The sequence below is a fragment of the Notolabrus celidotus genome, chromosome 14 (assembly GCF_009762535.1).
Source record: "Notolabrus celidotus isolate fNotCel1 chromosome 14, fNotCel1.pri, whole genome shotgun sequence".
Classification (NCBI taxonomy): Eukaryota; Metazoa; Chordata; class Actinopteri; order Labriformes; family Labridae; genus Notolabrus; species Notolabrus celidotus.
In genome coordinates, this window is record NC_048285.1 from 17,188,276 (window position 1) to 17,208,091 (window position 19,816).

General features: G+C 39.2%; 2 protein-coding genes across 8 annotated transcripts; both read left to right on the plus strand.

Annotated features, from left to right (window-relative positions):
* Positions 1-8,590: 8,590 nt before the first annotated feature.
* LOC117825449 (zinc finger protein 83-like) lies at positions 8,591-13,320 on the plus strand. Of its 6 annotated transcripts, none has more exons than XM_034701304.1 (3): positions 8,649-8,667; positions 8,767-8,826; positions 11,365-13,320. In XM_034701304.1, the coding sequence occupies exon 3, from the start codon at positions 12,040-12,042 to the stop codon at positions 12,793-12,795; it is 756 nt and encodes a 251-aa protein (XP_034557195.1). In that variant the 5' UTR covers positions 8,649-8,667; positions 8,767-8,826; positions 11,365-12,039; the 3' UTR covers positions 12,796-13,320. The 6 variants fall into 6 exon arrangements, with proteins under 6 accessions (XP_034557196.1, XP_034557195.1, XP_034557199.1 ...); XM_034701308.1 differs by lacking the exon at positions 8,649-8,667 and having other exon boundaries at positions 8,675-8,826; positions 11,365-11,485; positions 11,566-13,320; XM_034701309.1 differs by lacking the exon at positions 8,649-8,667 and having other exon boundaries at positions 8,675-8,826; positions 11,365-11,481; positions 11,566-13,320.
* Positions 13,321-15,760: 2,440 nt separating this feature from the next.
* Positions 15,761-19,562, plus strand: LOC117825448 (zinc finger protein OZF-like). Of its 2 annotated transcripts, none has more exons than XM_034701303.1 (2): positions 15,761-15,885; positions 17,635-19,562. In XM_034701303.1, exon 2 carries the CDS (start codon positions 17,901-17,903, stop codon positions 19,182-19,184), a length of 1,284 nt encoding a protein of 427 aa, XP_034557194.1. In that variant the 5' UTR covers positions 15,761-15,885; positions 17,635-17,900; the 3' UTR covers positions 19,185-19,562. The 2 variants fall into 2 exon arrangements, 1 of the variants encoding a protein (XP_034557194.1); XR_004633846.1 differs by having other exon boundaries at positions 15,766-15,905; positions 17,635-18,311.
* The last annotated feature ends 254 nt before the right edge of the window (positions 19,563-19,816 follow it).

The following is a 19,816-nucleotide window of genomic DNA, read 5'->3' on the forward strand; positions in this document are numbered from 1 at the left end:
TTGCACTGACAAGTGATAGGCCTACATAACTTAATGCATTTTAACATAAAATGAGCAAGGAACATGAAAAACACATCTTTAGACCAGCCTATATAACGACATAAAGAACAAAACAAATAGGCCTAACAATAATGGCCGACTCAACTAGGCTACATGCAGTCACTGTCTGAGTTACATTGATGGCAAATGTAGGGTCTGCGCACTCCAACTCATTTCACCATGCATAGGGGTTGGTTGTTACATGTGACAACCAATCCCAAAGAGAATGTGACGACCAACCCCAACTGGAATTTTTTGCTAGCATCAAGGCTAACAACCATTTTAAAACTAGTCAGCTAGCTAATAAAAATCTAAACTATAGCTTTCCCCTCACACTTTGTAAGAGTAACACTTGTTTTGTTATAAACCCATCGTTTAAAAGCCTAGAAGAAAAATACTGAGGAGCTGAATATTTACAATTTGACATGAAAAACACAAAAAGTCATCTCACCTCAAGTTCAGATGTTGTACTCCAGAGAAGATTATGTAGGTGAGCTCTGATCCTAATTCTGGAAATGTCCTCTGGTGGCGAGATGTAACAAGCGTGCCAACCAACCCCGTTCTCCCCTATGCTATTACAAAGAGATTATATATAATATATATATATATATATATAATATATATATATATATATTGTATTTTTTTTCATTTTGGTTGAATGATTGTATACTAGACTCCAATAACACACAGTTTAACTGGTTTCATTCTGTTGCTTTTAGTTATAGAATGTAATGTAGACTTTCCACTGTATTACAGCCTTAATTAGTCATGGACACAGAGTCAGAAACATGGACTTATGAAAGATGGCTTGTTCACTAACTTTAATGATACTTAGCTGTGAAACGTTTTCATCTAAAGCAATTTAAAGTTTAAAACTGTGCCTGAAATCTTAGGCAACAAAGACATTTTGGAGCAATTCACTAGGATCCTCATGGTCAATAGTTTCCACTTAACAGAATGAAATTCTTTATGGGGACTTTTGTAGCACTAAATGTGATGATGGTGGATTGTTTAAAGTACCTTTTGAAGTGGCTTGATCAAGGACACCAGGGAAAGTGGCGGTCATTACCAGCAGGTGGCAATCTTACACCATTACACGTCCAAGACAAGAAGACCCACCCGAAACTGCAGTGACATCAGTGTTTTAAATAATCAAGGAAGCATATTTTTTTAGAGACATTTGACTCTAGTCTCTGACTAATACATGAGTATATTAAGAGGGGCTTAGAGATGCATTAGTTTGCCTCCTGAAGAAGTAAAGAGAATTCTACACAGGACTGTGCAACATTTGTGTGACTTCAATGAGTTTACTGCTCTTGACAGTGAAAGAGAAACATCAGTGTTATGCTTGGCATTAATTTTGCCTTGGAGAGAGAGAGAGAGAGAGAGAGTGAGAGAGAAACAGCAGGAGGATACCTCAGTCTGAATAACATGTTCCTCTTCTGTTCTCTGCATCACCCTTACTGTAGACACGCTGCAGTGAAACAGAGCACAGAGAATGATGGGGAGAGATTGAGAGGATGTGTTTTGAGGAGACAATGAGAACCCAGACAAGGTATGAATGGAAAAGGGGTTTAAAAACAAAAGAAGAGACTATAAATTAAAAGCAAAAGAAAGGAAGTGGCAAGAGACAGAGTGAAATGAAGGCACAGCGGAAAGGGGATGGTAATTGATTGTCTCTTTTCTCCACAACCTGTCACTGCGCTAATTGGAGTGGCAAAGACAAAGAGGAGAAAGGTGTCAGTCACATCAGGGTCTTTCAGGAGAGCAGTTCATGTCAAGCTTGGATAAGACAAACCTTCACCCACAGCCTACCCTTCAGCTCTGCTAGAGTGCTTTGTGAGTAAGGAATAAAATGAAGCTTTATCCTTGCGAGGGAATCTGAAATTTGGTCCCAAGACCTGCATTGTTAATGTTTTCCCCCCACCAGCTCTTTTCAAGTCTGATGAGTTCACCTGATTTACTTCACCTCAAAGATCTGGGAAATCTTAATGATAGCAGAGTGTGTCATCTTGCTTGTTGCCATGGGGCTTAATTTCAAGATAATGATGCTCAACTAAATAACTCACTCACAACAGGAAACAAACAGCACTCATTTCCTGTCATATCTCCCCAAATAGCCATGCTGTATTAATCTTCGAAATAATGTGCGTTACCTGACCTAAAGTTTCCTAAACATAGACATACATTCACTTATATGTGCATGTTTCTGTCCAATAGAGTAAGTTAATACATCTAAAAGTGCATCTATTACAATTCTGATGCTTATATTTTCACACCAGCTTGCAGCACATGGGCAGGAAGGGCCCATTCTCTGCTCTGCATGCTATTGGCAGGTTTTGTGGCTGATCATCAATCCCTGTTTGCAGTGGCATGCTCAAACGCGCATCCTGAGCTGTTGCGTTATCAATGTATCGTTCAATCACCACTGCGATCAGCAAGACTGTGTGAGGTCACACTTAAGTTTGGCGAAAAAATAATGACATACCTTCAGTAGGGGAGAACGGGGTTGGTTGTCACACTTTTACTGTTTTGATGATTGCTCATCATCAAAACATCTTCAATAGTCATTCCTAAATTAAATTGAAGCTTAAGGTGTTGGCTTGAAATGTGTATCCCTCTCATTTTCCAACTCATTGTAACAAAGAGGCAATTAACTATCAAAGACATCTGACACATTGTGACAACCAATCCTATCACAGGGATGGTTGTCACCACTATGGGGTTGGTTGTCACAATGGTGTTTCAATGAGAAAAATTTTAAAAAAGGCAAGAAGGCAGAACTAAATTTGAAAGTTGAATTGCAATGACAAGTGATAGCCCTAAATACCTTCATGGATTTTAACAAAGAATGAGCAAGGAACAGGAAAACACATTTTAGGCCAGCCTATATAACAACAAAAGAAAAAAACAAATAGGCGGAACAATAATGGCCTACTCAACTAGGCTACATGCAGTCACTGTCTGAGTTACAGTGATGGCAAATGTAGGGTCTGCACACTCCAACTCATTTCACCATGCATGATTTTGCCAACATAGGGGTTGGTTGTCACATGTAACAACTAACCCCTAAGAGAATGTGACGACCAAGTCCTCTCGCCTCAAGTTCAGCTGTCTTACTCCAGAGAAGACTATGTAGATGAGCTCTGATCCTAATTCTGGAAATTTCCATGCCCCAATTTGTGAGACAGCGCCCTCTGGTGGCGAGATATACGAGTGTGCCAACCAACCCATGGGACTACCAACCCCGTTCTCCCCTACTTCTGTGCAGTCATATTGGGTTTGTTTTATTGTTCATCCCTGCCTGGTTTCACAGAGCTTATCAGAAACTATTACATTTTAAACTGGGGAGCAAAATACAATATACTGCTTCCAAAACATAAAAGTTGGATTAAAGTAAACATTCTGCTCAGATGTTGATTTATGACTGTTGCCGTTCTCTTTTGGGAGGTGGGAGGAAATATGTTTGTAACTGCTTGCCCAACCAGTCTCCTCTGTTGGATTTTAAATTAGGGATAGGGCATGATTTTTGAATGCTCGAATATTCCTTCACTTATTAAATATTGAAGAGTTAATGTAAATATTCTCTCATTTAAAAAGTAAAAGTTTTCATCGTTTTCACCGGTGGCTGGTTGTAATACATTATTCCCGCCAAACGGTGACTGAAGAGGGTCTTAAAGGTGACATATCATGCTCTTTTTCATCAATATATATTGGTCTAAGAGGTCCCCAAAACATGTCTTTAAAGTTTATGCTCAAAACAACACTTTGAAATCAGATTTTGGCATGCCTGTAAACCCCTCTTTTTCAGCCCTGCTCAGAACAGGCTGTTTTCTGTGTCTGTGCCTTTAAATGAGAATGAGCTCTCTGATCACGCCCCCTCAGGAAGTGGATGTGGCCTTGGCTGTCCAGCACGTTGATCTAATGTTTACACGTTGGCTGAATATACACGGCTGCTCACAGACCCACGTTACTTCAACCCTCTGAATTTGATCCAGAATCTGATCCTGATGGAGAGGCACCTGCAGCAGGACCTTTCTGAATGATTGGTCACAGATTTTGTGTTTCTTGCTGTTTTATTTGTCAGTATGTCGACGTGTGTCTTGGTACACAGCTACGAATATGTAGCTATGTGGCTATGCTAACTAGCACTAGCACTTTTCCATGAAAAATAAAAATCATCCACTAGATCTTCAAATCTGCAGACGTGGGGAGTAGCATGCAGCCTACAACTAGCATGCCTCCCTCCTAAGCTCCTTGTTAGCACACGTGTGAAGGTAATGAAAAACGGAGGAGTTGAGTTGTATTTTATACAGTCTATGGGCTGAACAAGCTCCGAGCTCTGACTTCTGTTACAGACCGGATGTCGTTATGATGTATGAAAAAGACTGAAAACTGAAACGGCTCGTTTCAGCACACATTTACAGAAAGGTGGAGAAATCAGAACAGGGGCAGAATGGATTTTTTCATTTTTGGGGGGTTTGTAGACATGCCAGGTAGAGAACCATTAAAAAGTCGATTTTGCATGATATGTCACCTTTATAGCTGTTTACGAACCACATCAAGTAAAACAGGAGGAGAAGAATGTTGACTTCGTTAGATAGCAAAAGAAGAAGAAAAACATTTGCAACAGTCGCTGGAAATTCGCGTGTAGTGCTGTGAGATTCAGAAACCGAGAAAACTGCAGAGACTGAGCATGGCCGTAAAATGTAAACATACAAGCCACGGTGCACACTGGCATAAGGCTCAAAACAGATGCTGCCAGTGACCGCTACTAGCGGCTCCTCGTCCCGGTGCTGGTTCGCTGCCACATAAATGGACTGTTCGAGAGCTCGATTGCGAATAATCGCTGAATTAATGCCAGTGATTATCGACAAGTATTTTGGCTTGAAATGCCCATCACTATTTTAAAAACATATTTTATTGCAAATTCTCACATTTTATTAAACATTCCAAGTAAATAAATTAAAGCTGTTTTTTAAGTTATCTTGTAAAAAGTCTGTTTAAAATATACCTATCAAATGTCTGTGATGGACTGACAGTACGTCAGTCCATCACAGACATTTGATGATTCCTTGTAACATGGTTGCCTCAATTAAAAGCTGTTTCTCAAACAGGAACTCCTGACCTTCTGGGATTGATTTTCATGCTGCAGGTCTCCCCCTTTCATCAAGCAGGAGCCAATATCAGATAGATTGCATTTGAGATCAGCTCTCTCTACTCTCTTGTCTGAGTAATCCATGGCCTCTCCTGAGTGATTACTGTCCCAAGCACAACAATGAGTCAGGCCAAGGATGTGCGACGCTGACGGTGAGAGATAAATGAACTGACTTCTTCAAATAGGGAAAATATGCTCAGAAATGCACTGCTGAAAGAGCACACAGTCCTGTCTGCCAACCCAAGAAAAGAATACCTGAATCTATTCATTTTTCCGGTGGGAGACTCTTCATAATATACCTATCCAATAATAAAAAGCCACCTGTGGAATGACTTGGCATTAACCCTGTCTAATTACCACATCGCACCTTGATGGAGTATCTGGGTAAAAAGCTTCCTGCAGGCCAGCTGGCATGAGGCCCCCCAATTGCTGTAAAAGAGAAACCAGAGACAGCTCCACACAGCCTCTGAGCTGTTGAACTGTGATCTGGGACTGAGCTTAACGTAGCTCAGGGCTGTGGCAGAAATCGATGGCTCTTTTGGCAGGCGTGTTTTTGCTGATTTTGGTGACCAGTAGTGGAAAGGTACACAGCTGCTGTCCTGCCAGGTTGATTCTGTAGAGAGTGAAAGTCTGGTTTTAGTAACCAGTGCCACGCAAACAAAGAGAAAAAGAAAGAATGAAATCAGAAATGAAAAGGAGTAAGGTGTCTACAGCTTAGATGTGTTGATGGAAAAATGCCTGGAGGCAGCTGTTTCTATCCTCTGGGTACCTAACTGGACCACAGCCTCTTGTAGATGACTTCGGTGTTCCTGCCCCAGTGCAGTTTTTTTGTCCAAGTGCACCCCAGGTACTTGTAGTCTTCCCCAATGTCCACACTGACCCCCTGGATAGAAACAGGAGTCACTGGTGTGTTGCCCCCCCTAAGATCCACAATCCTTGGTCTTTGCCCACCACAGCACTGTACTCAGCCTCCTAACCCTTCCTGATGCATCCAACTACAGCAGAGTCATCTGAAAACTTCTGAAGGTGGCAGGACTCTGTGTTGTAGTTGAAGTCTGTAGTGTAGAGGGTGAAGAGGAAAGGAGACTTCTCCAGGATGCTTCAAAGAATTTGTTATTTATGCCCTTGTATCTCTATGTTTCAAAACTGTCATTTAATGTCACTTTTTAAGCTGCATCTCAATATATACGAATCAGTAATGCGCGCCTGTCTATTATTCTTGAATGGATGCTAAGGGACCAAGCTGGGGTCAGGTTGTTTAATCTACCTGACATGCGTCTGCAGACGATCAATAATGCTCCAATGCTACTGCCAACATCAGGAAGGAATGAATCCACTTGAAGAACAGAAAAAGAGAGCACAGACGGAAATAGAACAACAACAAAACCTGACTAGAATTGAAAATGACTCTTTGTTTAGTCATCTGTTGCTGTTCTCTCCGCAGGCTGGAGGCCCCAAACTAGTCACTTGGAACACTAGCGTGTCCTACTGTCCGCCTTTAGCTAATTTTCTCAAAGTCAAACGAAAGCACTTTTCTTAGTGAAAGCTCTGTCTAGAAATGTTTGCTGTGTCTGAAAATACTGCAAAATCAAATGGGGTAGTTTGATTTGAGTCAGTAGTAGTATCTGTAGCAGTTGATACAGATAGAGGTTGAACAGGTTGTTGAACTCAGCAAAATTATTTTTCCCCTCAATGTCATTTTGAACTGGGATCATCTGTATTGGTGTTAATCCTTGAAAATGCAAGTGTAGTATGATAGTGACATGTTGGTGAAAGTTGGTCTATTGAATTTATATATCAGAAATGCCAGATAATACAAAGTAATACAGTATCAATGGACAAAAAGGTGTTATATTTTCATAAATCCGGTTACAGCATTGATGTATCAGATAAAAGGTTAAAAAAAAACACTTGAACACATAATTTTTCTATCCTGGAGAAGGTAATAGAAGTAGCTACGACTAAGACATCTTCTTTCTATTCTCTGTTGCTACTCCATTCATGGTGGTGGTTAACCCTCCTGTTATGCGTGTTTCTTAGGGACAGCAATAATGTTCGTGGGTCAACTTGACCTGGGGCATGTTTAATTATCCAGAAGTTTCAGAACTCAAAAAAATCCCAATAAACATTTTTTGATCTCATTATTAACTCCATTACTAACCATTTAAATCAATATTTAGTGCAGTGGTGTTCTTTAACTCTCACAGATCATGGTTCCATGAGGATAATTCACTAATTTTCATGACAATTCATGTTAAAGCTTTTTTAATGTACATTTGAAAGACCTAAATATAAATACAATAGTTTTACATGACACAGATTTTAGTTTATTTCATTTGGATTTTTATTAATTTTTTTTATGTAGTGATGTTGATAAATTAACAGGAGACACCTCTTCCGTCACATGCTGCCCAGGTTTTGATGCTGTATTTAGCTGGCTTGGAAGGTATATATTGCCTAAAATGGAAGGAACCTCTGAATGCCTCTAGCCTTTCCTCCACTGTGACATTAGGGCCTGGTTTATAGAGTAGTGGAAGTTACTCTATCCACTTGTCCCTCACAGTTCTAATGGCTGACAGCTTGTCTCTTTTCAATCTCAGCTCCTGCAGTCAAATTCCCAAGTGTCTTTGGGCAAGTCACTGAACCCCAAACTGCTCCCTCAGTTGTTCAGCGTTGTATGAAAGTCTAGAATAAGATTAGCTAATACTGATGGTCCCTTACGAAAGCAACCTCTACCATCATTGGGTGAGCGAGTAATGTAAAAGAGCTTTGAGTGGTCAGAAGACTGGAAAAGAGATATATGAGTACAAGTCCATTTACCATTTACTATTTATCATGACCTGCTCAAAAGCTGACTTGATGTCTGTTACACGAGTCCCTGCTATCCTAGTGGCTCTGTCTTTATAATGTTTTCTGTAGACAGTTTTGCCTGACATATATTTGGGGATGAAGATCGCTGTATTTCCCCATTTTGGATGTGAATGTCTGCTTGGAGGAATATGAATATCTGTTTCCTCATTTGGTTCATAATCAGAATCATCAGACTCAGAATTGACCACAAGATGGTCTTCATCTTCAGACACACCCTCCTCTCTTTCACTGTCATGATCAAAGAGGAGTGCCTGAACATAACAGGAAGGTTAATAAAACACAATTTAAAAAATGAACAGTAAACAGACACTACACCACCTTTAGACAGTAGATATTACTCTGTTTTCCGTGAAGCCCGGTGCAGTTTACAAGACCTATCAGTGTCTGCACACTTATCACACCATTTTATAAAATTGTAAAATGACCGTTAAAAAAACAACAAAGATGTCAAAACTGCATGTTCACCATGATATTCACTGATAATGTGTGTTCAGTTGTTAATCTATTGTTTCCGTTTACTGCTGCGATAGAGTTGAGCTTTTATTTTGAAGGCAGATTTTCAACGTTCATACCGGAAGTCCGTGTGGGAGAAAATGCTGGTAGGTTTCCCAGACGCGTGCTGTGCACATCTTTTTACCATGCTTTTTACTCATCCATCTCTCCTTCATTTACACTGCTTGTACCATTCGGGGTCGCAGGGGCTTGGAGTCTATCTCATCTGTCATTAGGCGTGAGGCGGGGTCCACCCTGGACATGTGGTAAGGCTACTAAAGGGTATCGTTTCTCTCCTGTTGCATACTGTAGCAGCTAGTTGGAAGCTAGAAAATACGGTGGCCCTGAGAGCTCACAGCACTGCAACTTAAGAAAACACATGCAAAAAGACAAAACACAAGCAAATGAAGAAAACATCTCCATCAGTTTGACAACAGATGCGCAGCCTTAAGAAAACGTGCTGCAAAGACCACAACACAACAGAAGTGTTTCAAGAGGACACTTAAAAGTGATGCACACGTCCGGACACGCTTGTTGTTGACGCGGATTTTGAGTCACAGCGCTATTAAGGTTCTCTTTGGAAAATGAGATAAAAAAGTAAGTGTTTGTTATTTATTTTAACAATGTGATCGCATGATTCAGCCGATTGCAGTGATCTGCTGTTAAACCACAAGCATGTCCGTATGTGTGCATCACTTTTAAGTGTCCTCTGGAAACACTTCTGTTGTGTTGTGGTCTTTGCAGCGCGTTTTCTTAAGGCTGCGCATGTGTTGTCAAATTGATATTTTCTTAATTTGCTTGTGTTTTGTCTTTTTGCATGTGTTTTCTTAAGTTGCAGTGCTGTGAGCTCTCAGGGCCACCGTATTTTCTAGCTTCCAACTAGCTGCTACAGCATGCAACAGGAGAGAAACGTGCTTTGTTGGTTGGAGTGATCACGGCCGACAGTGACCGGTTATTAAAGATCAATGTGTACACGAATCAGCTCGTCATCTCGTATATGTATATGTACATATAAATATACATTTTCTGTAGGACTTACTAAATGTCATTCAATCTTCTGCTTGTCAGAGCCCCCGTGGTGAGAGCTTTTTAGACTCTGATCCGGACTACAGTCCTGAGCAAAGCACCTCATCGTACACGCCGGGGAAATGTACGCGCAGGAGGCGGGCAGAATGGCAGGACGGGATTTGATTGGTTTAAAAATTTGGGACCCAATAACGGTGATTGGTTGGTGTTTTCCCAGGTTTACTCCGGCTGTAGATAGCAGCTTTTTTTGGCTCTTTTTAAGGAACACATTATGTATAGATTGCCATCAGGACATAAAGATCATTTTAACCAGTATGACAAAAATGTATCTAAATCTGATTACCAACCCCAGCTTTTAGTTGCATTGCTGTGAGCTCTCAGGGCCACCGAAAGAAAAAGAAAAACACATTTTTTGGGACTGTTGTGGTTTTTCTTGTAGGTTGGAGTGAAGGTGAAAGATTTAACTTTTGTTTTTGTGTATTTGTTGTGTGAGTGGAAAAATGCTGTCCTGCAATTTGCTTAGCCCCCTCTAGCTTAGCCTTCAAGCTAATTCTTTGTGTTATTGAGATCTGTAAGGTACTTTTGTAATACTTGGCTGCAGTTTGGAGACAGGCTTATCAACATTGACAACTTAACTCATTTTTGTTTACATAGCACCTTTCACACATTCAAGCATGAAGCCCAAAGTGCCTCACAAAAGATCAGAGACAGAAAACCACAGCCACAGATAAAATGATACAAGACTAGAACAAGATAGAGGGATGTGAAATGAAGTACTTAATAAAAAATAAATTAAACAAATAAATAAGTTAATAAAATAAATACCAGAGGAATAAAATAAAGTAATAAAAAGAACATAGAATAAAAATGATGCTAAAACAATGACCATAATGGTAATAATGTAGTCCAGTGCTAAAAAGAAGTTACTCCATGTTAAAAGACAGAATAAAAAGGTATGTCTTTATTTTACTTTTAAAAACACCCAAGGACCTTGCCTTTTAATGTCATAAAAAGGCTCTCTGGCCGGCACTTTCAGAGGGACACGTGAGGAACATTTAAATGGGAAGCAATCGAGGTCCTCAGTGATCCTGGTGGAACACAAAATGACGGGGATCAGTGGTGTATGGAGGAGCAAGGCTGTTAAGAGCTTTAAAAACAAGTAAAGTACTTTAAAATCAATTCTAAAATAACCAGGTTACCAAAACTCTGGCAGCAGCATTCTGAATGAGTTGCAGTTTTTCCAGTGACTTTTTGGGCAAACCAGTTAAAAGGGAGTTACAATAATCAATATGGTGGTGATAAAAGCATGCATTAAGATGTCAAGCGTCTTTTAGAGATAAAGACAACAAAAGGTAATATAGGCAACATTCATTAAAAAACCCTGATGGTATTACAAGAATTATGGGGACAAATCTCAGGCACTTGATCACTGCAAGCAGCCGAGCTTAGCACACAACATCTGACACGGTTTTGTCCTCAATGCATTGAAAGTACTCCAAAAGTCATGAAAATGTTTTAGCCTGAGTAATCAAACATGGTTTTGCAATCATCACGATTATAATGCAGTCATAAAACAACCTTTGTAATGTATAAAATCACACGAACATTCTTTTGAAATGTGTGTTGTATGTATTGCTACCCATTAAACACCCAAAACAGTAACAAAAGTAAGAAAGTATGTAAAGAGTGCTGAACAAGACTTATGCAAGCAATTAAAGGTCCCAGACATCATTATTATAATATGGTATTGCATTAATGTATTTGTTTGTTTCTTGCAGATGTCTAGAAGCTAATAAGGATGAAACACGAGTCAAATCAGTCTGTAGCAGGAGTACCCAGGGAGTAAAACAGGAGGTGCTCTTGACCAATAAGGAGGGAGAACCACTTCAAGGACTGTAGGTAACTGATAATGTGCTCCTTTGGACTTGTGAAGAGTGATGACAATGAAGAGAAAATTAATTGCAAGCACCTTTTTCAAGCAAAACAGTAGGGAGCGGAGTGGTGACTCTTTCAGCCAGCATCTCAACCAAATATGGCAACAAAAGCCAATGGAGAGAACTGTAGAGGATCGGAAGCCGATAGGAACTTGGATCCACTTATCCATCTACAGCCAGAGACAGACAACAAGGCCTGCAAAACATGTGAGACTGAAGATTGGCAGAAACCTTTGTCAGATTCTGAACATGAAGCTGAAGACTTGGACAATGGTTGGAGGAAAACAAGCACACCTAATTCAAGTTCAAACACTCATGAGCTTAATGTAAACAATACAAAATCAAACGATGTTAAGAACTCTTGTTGCTTCCCTAAGATTTGTTCAAGACTTGAACAAAAATGTCTGAAGAGCCAACATAGATCCAGGAGAGACATTAACAAAGTAAAACCTATTACTTGTGAGGTTTGTGGAAAGACCTTTGTCCAACAAAAAAATGCAGAGAAACACTTAAGTTGTGATGTTTGTAGAAATGTGCTTGGACCTCAACAGAATATTGAGGAACATATCGCAGTTCATACAGGGGAGATGCCCTTTAGTTGTAATGTGTGGGAAGAGATTTAACAAGCGACCATACATGAAGAAACACATGAGAGTCCATACTGGGGAGAAACCCTATAGTTGTGATGTTTGTGGGAAGAGATTTTCCCAACACCATCATGTTAAGGAACACATGACAGTCCATACAGGGGAGAAACCATATAGTTGTGATGTTTGTGGGAAGAGATTTACACGACAACCACACGTTGAGTGCCACATGAGATCCCATTCAGGAGAGAAACCTTACGGTTGTGATGTTTGTGGAAAGAAATTTACACAACCACAACATCTTAAGAAACACGCAGCAGTTCATACAGAAGAGAAACCATTTGGTTGTGATGTTTGTGGGAGGACATTTAAACATCAACAAGATGTTAAGAAACACATGAAATCTCACACAGGAGAGAAGCCCTTTGATTGTGGTGTTTGCGGTAAGAGATTCTCTCAACAACTGAATGTCAAGGTACATATGAGATTGCATACTGGAGAGAAACCCTACAGTTGTGATGTTTGTGGGAAGAAATTTACTCAACCACAACATCTTAAGAAACACATGACAGTCCATACTGGTGAGAAACCCTTTAATTGTAACATTTGTGGAAAGGAATTTAAATATCAACAAAGTTTTAAAAGACACATGACAATCCATACAGGAGATTTCCAAGGGGGTCCATAAGGGAGTGAAACCCTGTAGTTGTAATGTTTGTGGTAAGAAATTCAAATGAAAGACATTTGAGATTCCAAAGTGGAAAGAAACCTTAAAGTTGTTGTCCTTGCTTTGCTGGAATAACATTTTGATTGAACAAGGTATCAAGAGACGCATGCAAATCCAGACAGAAGAAAACCTGTATGGCTGAAGTAGTGGGGAAGAGATTTTCACTACCAAAATGTGTCAAGGAAACAGAGGATCCATGCAAAGAAAACTAAGGTGTCAGTCTTGTTGTATCATCTTATCAGTCAAACTGCCCAAGACTCATATGTAATATTGGAAAGTAATGTTATATTGGATGCAAAGCTGGTGAGCTCTTGAATGAGCTTGAATGCCTTTCAATAGCACAGCTCCATACAGCTCTTGTTCATATACAGGACAAGATACAGTAGAAATAAAAATGGTAAAAAAAGTTGATCACTAAAAACCTACTTGTCTAAAGATTTGTTTTCTGTTGCCATGTTTTTGCATAATAATGACAAAAAATGTAAATTGCCATTGATATGTGTTAAGCAGTGATTTCAAACCACTGTGCTGTGGCACACTAGTGTGGCCGTGACAGATCGTAAGGTGTGCCGTGGGACATTATCAAATTTCCACTTAATAGTCCAAAAAATATTATTAATGATTAAATACTTGTCCATGTACTGACCTGCGCTAACCCGCCACCTGGGTGGCAATGAAGCACACTAATGACCTTGTTAATTTAAGACAATAGAATTAATGATGTGCGTGAGGGTGTATGTGACAAGACGTAGGCGTACAACAGCGATGGATAATATTCAAATAGGAAAAATAAAAAACTCCAACTGGGTCCTGGACAAAATTCTAACCGGATGAAAATGTGTAATATGGGGTGGTTGAAAAGGCAACTTAAATGAGAAAAACTACTTCGGTGTCTGCGAGAGCTCTCAAAGCTAGTTACTTCATAGCTGAACTCTTAGCCAAATCAAAAAAGCCACACATTGTGGCAGAGACATAATAATACCTGCAAAAGCTATTGTAAATAAGATGCTTCACCCTGACACAGTTAAGAAGTAGCCAAAGTCCCTCTCTCAGATAAATAGATCCATATATTGAGAGACTAATGTGTCATTTTGTAACACTTCTGGTTGGTGGTGTGACTCAGGATTGTTTTAATGTATGAAATGTGCCTTGGCTCAAAAAAGGTTGAAAAACCACTGTGTTAGGTAACTTAATATTCAATAACTGTGCTTTTTGACAGTTGTTTTTCAACTTCCAGGGTTAAGTAATACACAGAGCAGCAAGTTTTCTCTCTTCCAAACATATGAACAATAAGAACAATACAACTCCTAAGATCTTACTGACTCTACCAAGAGATCATGAGCTCACTCTTACATCTGGCATGATCTGGTGATTTAATGTCTAAGCCAGTGGTGTCCAAACTTTTTTCAAAGAGGGCCACATTTGATGTTGTCAGAATACCTCAGGGCCAGTGGCTGCTACTGAGACTTTAGGAATAATAAAGTAATATATGAAATCTCTGTTTAATAACAATTATTATACTTTTTTCCTCAATAAATCAGTAACTAGGTTGTCCTCAGTTCTCCACAAGCCATGTAAACATTAGCAAACTTATCTTTTTCTGGAGGAAAATTGTTTTTTATTAGGGTCGGGCACATATCACCCTTTTCTAATTCTTGTAAAATCCATTGGAGAAACCAAGATGGCACTTTTTTGTTTTCTTTTTTTACAATTACCTGAATGTTAGGGCATCCAGAGCACCTTTGTTTTTTTACATTTAATATATTTGAGGGGCATCCAGATGGCTCTTTTCTTACATTTAATACATTTGAGGGGCCATCCAGAGAGCCCTTTTTCTTATGTTTAAAAATTGGAGGGGCAGAACACTATTTTACGAGTTCTTCACTGGAAGAGCATCTACAACAGGCATGTCCAAAGTACGGCCCAGGGGCCAATCGCGGCCCAAGGTCCATTATTTATGGCCCCAAGCTTCCATCTTAAAACGTGTATTTATAGCAAATAAATTGATCACATTCTGAATCATCAGCACTGGGAATTCTGCAAGACGGCCTTAAAGAAGAAAACACAATAACTCTTAAAGTTGACAGTTTTTTCAAATTAATGTTTTTGTCATGATGTGAAAATGTTCTTGATGAACACTAAAAGTTCAGAAGACACAAATAGGACACAAGACAAGATCAAAATTATGAAATTGTACAGAAAGGCCAAATTTGGTGCATAAAAAATGTTCAAAATAATTATTTTGTTCTAAAAATGTTGTCTGCTGGTCAGAAAAGTCTAAAAGATCAGAATCAGAATCAGAATCAGAATCAGCTTTATTGGCCAGGTATGCTTGAACACATAAGGGAATTTGACTTAGGTAAACTGTGCTCTCTTTGTTACAAGGCATAAGAATAAGACCTACAAATAAAAATAAAATAAAAATAATAATAACAATCAGCTATAAATACAAAAGAACAACAAATAGGCATGGCTAATATGTACAGGCTAAACTAATATGATAAAAGTGCATGAAACATCATGAAAAAGAAGTGTGATGAAATCCAGCCATAGAGAAATAATGAGAATATTTTTCCAACATTGGCCGACCATAATGAAAAACATTTTCCTCCAGAAGAAGATAAAGTTTGCCAATGTTTATGTGGCTTGTGGAGAACCGAGGACTTCCTAGTTACTGATTTATTGAGGAAAAAAAATGTTATTAAATAGAGTTCATATATAGCTTTTATGATTACTAAGTCTCAGTAGGAGCCACTCGCCCTTAGGTATTCTGACAGTATCAAATGTGGCCCTCTTTGAAAAACCCTGGACACCCCTGATCTACAAGAACAACCATTTGTTTGGCAGGACAACAGATAAAGGTAATTTGATCCCTTTGAGCTTTTATTTTGAAGGATGGTTTCCACGTACCCCTCCGGAAATAAGTAGAATCCAAACAACCATGCTTGAGCTTCTGCTATCCATGCATCCCTCAACCCTTCATCTGAACCACTTGCGACGGTTCGTGGTCGCAGGGGGGCTCGAGCCGATCCATCTGCCGTTGGCTATGAGGTGATGTCCAGCCTGGACAGGTCGTGGAACTATTTAATCCTTTAAGAGTCTCGTTCTGGTCCCGTTGCGCTCTGTAGCATCTCGTTGGAAGGTGTAAACGTAAAGAAAGCACTGAGCTTTTGGGACCATTACTGTATGGTGTTGGTCAATACGAGTTTGCGACAATACCAATGTCTAAAACGTTTAGCTGCTGAAGATATTGTACTTATTATTGGGACAACGGTGGTAGCATTAGCATACTTGCGCTAGCATAACGCTGTAATGTAGTTTGGTAAACTTTCCTGAGCTACAAGCGAATGCTAACGTTAGCTGACAGTAAATTACAAATGTAGCTCCAAAGCTCAGTGTGGTTTTTTTGACAGGTAGTCTTTTTATAGCAAGGTTAATTTAATTTAATTGTATCAATGTGGGACATGGGATGAACAGTAGATTTTTACTTCGTGGTATGTGGTAGGACCAATTTATTTAAAGCGTTTAACCACTTTTTTTTTTAAACACAATGTGCCTTAATTTTGAACTTTGTTGTCGTAGTGAATGGGATGCTGGTGCATGAAAACTTTCAAAGCTTGCAAGTCAATGATCTGTAGAAAAACAATACTGCAAACGGGTCATTGACATGACGTGCATATTTTTGTGTCCGAATCCATTATTTTCTTTTGAAATAATTTGTTATTTTTAAGACATACATCAATTGATTCTATAAAACCTGCTTATTTGAATACAATTTCAGTACATTCAAATATTGAGATTTATTTATTTTTAAGTATCTCAAACCCTGAAAATATCAGGTAGCGCAACCGTCCGAGCAAGTGAACTGACTTAAAATACTATTAAAAAAATATTTTAATAATAATAATAAATTCAAATTAAAACACCATGGCATGATTTTACATATAAGAGCTTTGAAATAAACATAATTTCATAAATATCAATAGTTTAAAGGCACCTAAGGTTATTTAAAAACTTTTGTCCAGTAATTTGCATGTTCTCAAATGTCAGGGTGGCACCACCGTACTCATGGAGCTATTATTTTGAAAGTAAGTAGTTATAATGGACTTCAACATATTAAATCATTCAGAGGACCCCAACTAATTATCATGTCTGAGTTAAAAGGTTTGTAGATGTCTCTTAAATAATAATAGAAAAGCTTTTATCAACTTATAGGTGGACGGTAACACTTTCCATGTCAGGTGGTACAACCAACCTAAAACTGAAAAAAAACATTTTATACCTGGCCAATAGAATGCAAAAAATCCTCATATATTGTAAATAAAAAAAGACTCACAAAGTAAAAATGTGTAAAGCACTGTAACCACTCTAAGGTATACTTCCTAAAACTTTCAGTTAGAATAAATGATAGGTAAGTATATATTTTGACAAATATCTGGTTGCGCCACCTGACATTTTTTGGGTGTTCAAGTTCAGAAAAGGGTAAAAAAAGAAAACAATTTAAACACTTAAAAAAACGTAATGTGTTCAAACAAGCCTTGTTTGAACACATTATTCCAGACAAAAAAATATGCATTGCAACCATTCTGGAAATACTTAAAAAAAAAAAAAACTTTGTTGAGGCTTATTTGTCAGCGACCCATTTGTTAATATCCTTTTTGATTTTTGACAATATTTTGCCACATTTCTACTGAACAATAACTCCTGAGGAAGCATTACAATTCCATCTGACCTACAATCGTTATAGTGGACAAATTATGGTTTATGTATAGCCATAATGTCTTTATGTGTTCCTTGCAGATGTCTAGCAGCTAATACGGGTTAAAGAAGAGGTTCTCCTTCAGTCAAACCATAGTCTGGAGCAGGAGGACCTGGGGAGCCAACACAGTGAAAAGAAACAGGAGGAGCTCTTGACCAATCAGGATGGAGAACCACTTCAAGGGCTGTTGGTAGCTGATCATTTGTTGGATCCATGTAAAGACAGTGAAGAGAACTCATTTCATACGACTTTGTTCAAGCAAAACAGTAGGGAGGTGATGCTTTTAGCCAGCAACTCAGCCGATTAGATGTCAACAAAGGCCAATGGAGTGGACTGTAGAGGATCAAAACCTGGGATGAGCTTGGACCAACATATGCATCTACAATCAGATACAGACAACAAGGCCTGCAAAACTTGTGAGAATGATGATTGGCAGAAACCTTTGTCAGATTCTGAACATGAATCTGAAGATGTGGACAATGATTGGAGTAAGACCAGGGAGCTTAATTCAGGTTCAAACTCCCGAGAACTTAATGTGAATGATGCAAGATTGAATGATGCTGAGAATTCTCATTACATCCCTAAGATCTCTACAAGATTTGACCAAAAGTGCCAGGAGAAGCCCATAAAAATCAGCTGCAGAGCGAAACCCTTTACTTGTGAGGTTTGTGGTAAAGGCTTTGTACGACAAATAAATGCAGAGAAACACAAAATGGTCCATACAGAGGAGAAATCCTTTAGTTGCGATGTCTGTGGGAAGATGCTTGGAGGACAGCAGAATGTTGAGGTACATATGAGGATCCATACGGGGGAGAAACCCTTTAGTTGTGATGTTTGTGGGAAGAGATTTAGACAGCGAGACCATGCTATGAAACACACAAGAGTACATACAGGGGAGAAACCATTTAGTTGTGATGTTTGTGGGAAGAGCTTCTTTCAAAAGTACAATGTTAAGAAACACATGAGAGTCCATACAGGAGAGAAACCGTTTAGTTGTGACATTTGTGGAAAGAGATTTAGTCAGCGGAATCAAGCTGAGAAACACATGCTGATCCATACAGGAGAGAAACCCTTTGTGTGTGATGCTTGTGGAAAGAGATTTAATCAGCAACAACAATTAAAGAAACACATGACAGTCCATACATTAGAGAAACCGTTTGGTTGTGATGTTTGTGGGAAGACGTATAAATATCATCAACATGCCAAGCAACACATGATATCCCATACTGGAGAGAAACCCTTTAGTTGTGATATTTGTGGAAAGGCATTTAAACATAAACAATTACTCAAAGACCATACGAAATCCCATACAGGAGAGAAACGGTATGGATGTGATGTTTGTGGAAAGAGATTTACACAACAACAACATGTTAAAAAACACATGACAGTCCATACAGGAGAGAAAGCCTTTCCTTGTGATGTTTGTGGGAAGAGATTTACTCAGCAACAACATGTTAAAACACACATGACAGTCCATATAGAAGAGAAACCATTCAGTTGTAATGTTTGTGGGAAGACATTTAAGCATAAACAACATCTTAGGAAACACATGAAAATTCATACAAGAAATACACAGAAATCTGTAGAGTAGAGAAACCCCTTTTCTGCAGTTTAGTGGGCATACATGAAAGGGAATCGGTTGAGTCGGTAACATATCTTGTTTTTATCACTTGAGGCTTTTGTTTAAGATTAAATCGGTTTTATCTTTTAATGATTTTGAGAGAGTTATACATGCTTTTATTTCAACTCGACTGGACTATTGCAATGCACTTTATGTCGGCGTTAACCAGGCCTCCCTGGCACGCCTTCAGCTAGTTCAGAATACTGCTGCTCGGCTTTTAACTGGCACCCGCAAGCGAGAGCACATAACCCCCATCCTCGCCTCCCTCCACTGGCTCCCTGTTCATTTTAGGATTCTTGTAAGTTATATTTTTGGCCCCATTGCCTCTCACAGGACAGCTGAAGAGAGACAGGAAATGCGGGGAGAGAGCGGGGGAAGACATGCAGGAGATGGTCGACCGGCCGGGAATCGGAACCGGCAACCCCTGCGACGAGGACTGCAGCCTCTGTATCTGGGGCGCTTAGACCGCTAGGCCACCAGCGCCCCAATTTTAGGATTCATTTTAAGATTTTATTGTTTGTTTTTAAATCTTTAAATGGAATCGGCCCACAGTACATCTCCGACCTCCTGCAAAGCTACACTCCCCTCGAGGTCTTTGAGGT